This window comes from Buceros rhinoceros, unplaced genomic scaffold, assembly GCF_000710305.1.
Source record: "Buceros rhinoceros silvestris isolate BGI_N320 unplaced genomic scaffold, ASM71030v1 scaffold14725, whole genome shotgun sequence".
In the NCBI taxonomy this organism is placed as follows: Eukaryota; Metazoa; Chordata; class Aves; order Bucerotiformes; family Bucerotidae; genus Buceros; species Buceros rhinoceros.
Window position 1 is genome coordinate 24,206 of NW_010411296.1, and position 5,394 is coordinate 29,599.

The 5,394-nt window shown below is 39.7% G+C and overlaps 1 protein-coding gene across 1 annotated transcript in view; it reads left to right on the forward strand.

The window, feature by feature from the left end:
• LOC104493318 (oncostatin-M-specific receptor subunit beta-like) overlaps positions 1 to 5,394 on the forward strand; it is a 24,183-nt gene that overhangs the window by 4,173 nt on the left and 14,616 nt on the right. Inside the window, exons 2-4 of the mRNA XM_010135972.1 lie at positions 1,097 to 1,260; positions 3,831 to 3,981; positions 5,037 to 5,318. Of these exons, the coding sequence (XP_010134274.1) occupies positions 1,097 to 1,260; positions 3,831 to 3,981; positions 5,037 to 5,318 (597 nt within the window). The remainder of the gene's footprint in view (positions 1 to 1,096; positions 1,261 to 3,830; positions 3,982 to 5,036; positions 5,319 to 5,394) is intronic.

Sequence of the window (5,394 nt, forward strand, 5' to 3'; positions counted from 1 at the left end):
AAACATACAGTTACTTCTGTGATTTCTTTTCTGTGTCCTGGTCAAGTAAAAGCATTCTGACTCTATTGTTTGTAACAAGCAGAAGCATCTTGGAAAGCATCTGTGGCAAAAGAAAAAGCCTAGTAACTTGGCCATTTCAGTTTCCTGGACCAGATGAAGTTTAGGGAGTTTTGTTGTTGCTGTTTTGTTCATTTTTCAGGAAGGAGAAAAGATACAGATCAATGAGTACCATATTTCATCTCTTCAAAGCGTTAGGTTGGGTTTTTTTTCGGGGGGTGGGATGGGGAGGAGGCAGCATGTGGGAGTTGGGGTGCAGGTAATAGATCAAATGTCTAAAAAGAGGGACCACTCATGGGACCTATAGCTTCCTGGAGGTTAGTTGTCTTAAGGGGCCTTTCCTTTTCTGACAACAAAAAGGACTTCAATCTGACTTTTAAACTTTATTTTGCTCTGGTAATTAAAAAAGGTGGAGGTGCCATTTTAACTAGGTGTCTGATTCCAGCAGAAGAATCAGCAGCCCTGGCTAAAGTACCTAAGCTCTGTGTAGGGCAACCAGGAGTGTGCCTAGTCCTAGACTAGCATCTGAGCTACCTAGTGGAGGAAAACTTTTAAGCTGTCCTGTTCAAATACTTGATTTGCATTAATTAATTTAATCTTAATTAGGTCAGAGAGCAAAACTGAGCCTAGTTTTTCTATCCGAATGATAAGAAAGCTTGCTGGGAGTTGGGATTTCTTGGGGTTCCATCCCTGTTAATACATTATATCGTTCCTCTTTATAAGACTGTAAAGGGATGGATCAGTATTCCCCTGAAGTAGGTAGTAAATTGAGGGCATAAAAAAATTAATTAGCATACCCAGTGTCATGGTGAGGGGCTATTGAATAGATTCAGGAACCTCATTCTAGGCAGCTGCTGTCTTAAGATGGAAGATATCTTAGCTTTTGGTATCAGCAGCATGGGTCTTGATCACAGGTTTTGGTTTTTTTCCTTCATAACTGTGTGGAGTGGAACCTATCTTACCTCTAATCACTGTTGTTTCAGGTCTGCTTTCTAACTTAGCTGAACATTAACATTTTTTGTCCTTTTTGTGGTCCTAGAATCTGTTGTGTTTCCAGTAACTTACCTTAACATTTCCACGGATTTGGCTCTTCAGCAGCTGCTGGTGGAATGGGATGTGGGCAAGGCAGCGCATGATGCTGAGTTGGCAATGTCTTTTGAAATACAAGTTCGTCAAACACATGAAAACACTACTGTGTGGACAGTAAGTGTATTTTTTAAAAAGATATATTAATTATTTACAGTATAAAGGAAGTCAAAGGAAGATCAAATGTTCAGATGCATATGGAGAAAGCTTTGCTGTATAGGTTTTTAGCATAGTATTTACAAAACTGTACTGGAAATACCTCCATATTTCACTGGGTGCCAGACCTGGTTTAATATTATGCCCAGTTTTTGTGCACGAGAAATACTGGCTCAGATGAAAGAAGTCATTTCTACCTGTACAGAATGCAGATGTGCCCTTGTGGGGATGCACACTTAGGAGATTTGATTTTGAAGGCCTGTTTTTCAAGACGCAGGTCCCCCAAGTGGCCTGCTAGAACCATCCCTTCCATTGCTATTTGTCGTCTTTTTGTAGCATGATTGCTATCCTTCACTGGCGACTAACTATGACTAACTGACCATGAGTCATGCTGCTGCTGCTGCAGCAGATCCTCTCACGTTATGAACCCCTTCCAGTTAAGGAAGAAGTAGTGATGTCTCTTCTACAAAGTCTCTGTCCTGCTAATGTTCCTTAACACCTAAACCAGCCAAATTTTCTGAAGACGTAGAGATCACTCAAACCATAGGCTTAGACCTACTCCTCGTGTTTTCCCCAGTTCATGACTTCAGTGTGAAAACTCTCCAAAGAAAATTTCCTGTCTTTTGGATCTTACAAAATCTTTCGGGAATTAAATGTAGGTTTTAGGGAAATGATAACCCTCTTATGAGTCATCTGCTGATTGAACTGTGGAAGAATGTAAAATGCACATGTTGAAACTTGCTAGAAATAGAAAAGTGGTCTAGCTTATTTAAAGCTGCTCTTTGTGAGAAAGCACATAAAGCAATGAGGTCTTGTTTTTCTGAAACTGGGAGTCAATAAAATAAGATAGTCACTGTTAGAAATCACAACTTACTCTGAGCAGACAAGTTGGTAGTATTTCATCTCTGAGTTTGAAGAACCACATCTTTACTGCACATGAGCTCTATGCAGTTTGGATTTTGACCGCTGTGGCACATGAATAGGATTTTTAACACCCCATGAGTAGATTTAACACTGAAGTCAGAAACCAGGGTCATGTACAAACAAAGTCACTTTATCTATCCTCCCGACCAACTCTTACTAACTTGCTGGCATAAAAAGTTTTTCAAATCCAAGGGCACACTCTGTTCTGTTCCTCATAATGAACACAGCAAGTAAAATAATTGGGATATTTTGGATGTCACTACCACACAGGAATGTATTTGCTTCTGTGCTTTTCTGAAGAATGTGTACCGATGAACTCACTCCGTGAGTCTGCTCATACCAAAGCACAGGCAGTATATGTTAAACTTCCAAAGCAGTGACTACATTCTGCAGTGCTATAATTGAGAAGTTAAATTGTAAACTGATTGCAGAATTTTTCTTGGTGAGGTGATATTATGAAAGTGCAGGTGTTGCTGATGAAAAGCAGTAATGGAGAGCAATTCTTTAGCTGTCAGTGTGAGCCAGGGCTCTGGTACTGCTCGTATAAGCAGCATGGATTATATGCTGAGAATCTGGTAGTTGCTTTAGGAAGTACTGAAATATATATGCTCTTCTAGAACGTACTCATAGATACAGGTGATTAATAGATTTTTTTGAGCCATTTTTTCCTGATTGTTATGGGCTGTCATCCTGGGAAGATTCACACTTGGGGTACATTTTCAACTGTCTGTCTATGTGACTACACAGTGCCCTGGTTAGTTTGAGTTGCTGTGCTGTCATTTAGCGACCTGGTGCAGGTCATTTAGTGCCCAGGTGGGCCTTAGTAGGTACATGCTGAGAGAAATTTGCAGGATATCTTCCCTTAGATTAGAGAGCAGCAGAAAATTTTACATTTTTTGCTGTTTGTCTGCATTTATATAATTCAATATGAAAATGTTTGCCAAATTACAGTGCATTTAGCTCTCATGATTTTTGAATTCCATTATATTTTAGGCTGTCCTTATTCTCTTGTCTTCATGGAGCTGTAACAGTTTTGGGTGCAATTTTTCATGTTTCTTGCTTGTACATATTACAGCAGTCAAGCATTTTGGGAAAAATCAGCGGATATTTTCCTATTCTGCCTGTCATTAATAGTAGTACTGTCCTCAAGATGCTGTGCCTCAGAACTACAATTTGATACCATCTGCATAAATCCTTACTGGCCAGTGCAGGTTCCTGCTGTAATTCAAAGCCAGAAATATGTAATCCAGAGCATTAGATAAGGCGCATTTGCATGCAGCAGCATCTGGTATAAATAAACCACAAAAAGTCTCCTGAGAGTCAATCCATTTCATGAGAAGCAGGGCCTGACGTGCAGCTATGTTGTCAGTATCAAGTAGTCTTGGCAGCATATCAATCCCTCCACTGCCTCTAGTACAGATTTGCAAGCAGTTGTTTAGTTGTTTAGTTCCTTAGTGTGTGATCACGTGCAGGAAGTGGGGTTTCAGAAACTGATTTTTCAAAAGCATTGTTCCCCTTCGAACTTTCCTCTCATTGGTTTTGATTGTGCCGCCAAAGTGTCTGCACATCACTGTGTTTTCAATACTTTGCCTTACTGGCCTTTTTAGGGGTTTCATAATGTCACACTTGATAAATCTGGAAAGCCTCTTCATTGGATATGGAATTCAGACATACCTTTAGAGTGTATGTCACATTCGGTGACAATCAGGACCAAAGCAGAAGCATCAGAAGTCTGGAGTCTGTGGGAGACTGCCTTGGGTAAGCAAAACAAGACTTTGCTATGTTAGTTTTATTTTTCTCAGTACAAAGCTGGATTGTAATTCACTGATGACTGTAATGGTGAAGTCCGATACAGGACAGATGGCATCACGTCAAGAATCCACTTTGGACTCTGAGCACTAATCAACTCTTTTTTTTTTTGTCTTTTTTTTTTCTGGCAATAATTGTAATTCTTCAGCCATTGTTTTAATTTACAGGCTATCTTCCTAAGCTAGACCAAAAATTTTAGTGCTGTTTTTTCTCACACATTAAAACATGCAGTACATGGAGAGGCATAATATCTTGGAGAGACTCTAGGGTAGCCTATCACCAGGTCAGACACGACTGAAATTGGATAGGGATCAAAATACTTTTTCTTTGTCACAAACTGATCCTGCATTACAGACCTGCTTTAGATCTCTCTGAAAGATAGTGATTCTAGAATTCATCAGATTTTTGGATCAGATTTTGAGAGTAGATCTTATCTCCAGCCTGTGCAAAAGCTGGTGAGTCACTTAAATCTCACTTAAGTTTTGCATCCGGTAGGGAGACTACGATTGAAAGCCATAGGAGTCTCATTCCAAGCTGAGTATCCCCTTAACTGATCTGTTACATTCAATGTTGACTCCTCTTAGCTGAGGTTTCCATGAGCGTCAGAATATGATGTTTTTCTAGACCCATGCTCATAATCTTCAAGAGCAAGCGTTTTGACTGTTAGCATCAGCCTGTTCACAGGTGCAGGAGGTAGTGTTCATCTGTAAAGGCAGTTCTTGAGTGCCAGTTCTTGTTTCCTCTAAGTGAAAGGCAGTGAGATGAATTTAGTCTCTTCAGTATTGTTGGTCTACATTATATTTTTCTGGGTTTAAGGGAAATACAGGTATGATTACATGCAAAGTTGATCTCTGGAAGAGGTGCTAAAGAAGAATGCTAAATAAGTCCGTGAATGGATAATATAACACTAGCAGATTCTTGTGTAATTGCTCAGTTGTGTCTTCTGGTTGAATGCTGCTGCTGTAAGCAGGTTTTGAAATGATTTATTATGTATTAAGTTTCAGGCCTGGACACTTCAAATAACAGTGGACCACAAATATTTCCAAATGAAAAAATTGTAGAGGAAGGCTCTGACATCACTCTTTGTTGCATTGGAAGGAAAGGTCAAATCATTAAGCAATTCTTTGTAGACTCAGCTGTTCATGTTTTCAATCACACAAACAGTCAAGTTGGACTTCTCACTGTGAAAAATGTGACACATCAAGAAGGGTCTCATATCAGTGTCTACTGTCAAGAGTCTTGCAATGAAGACGAGTGCTATGACTTTACAGTTTTCTTTGTGGGTAGTAAGTGAACACGTTATTACAGTTCTATTCTCCTGTTGTTAGTAAGTCAAGAATGGTGTAGGGGATGGGGGGAGGA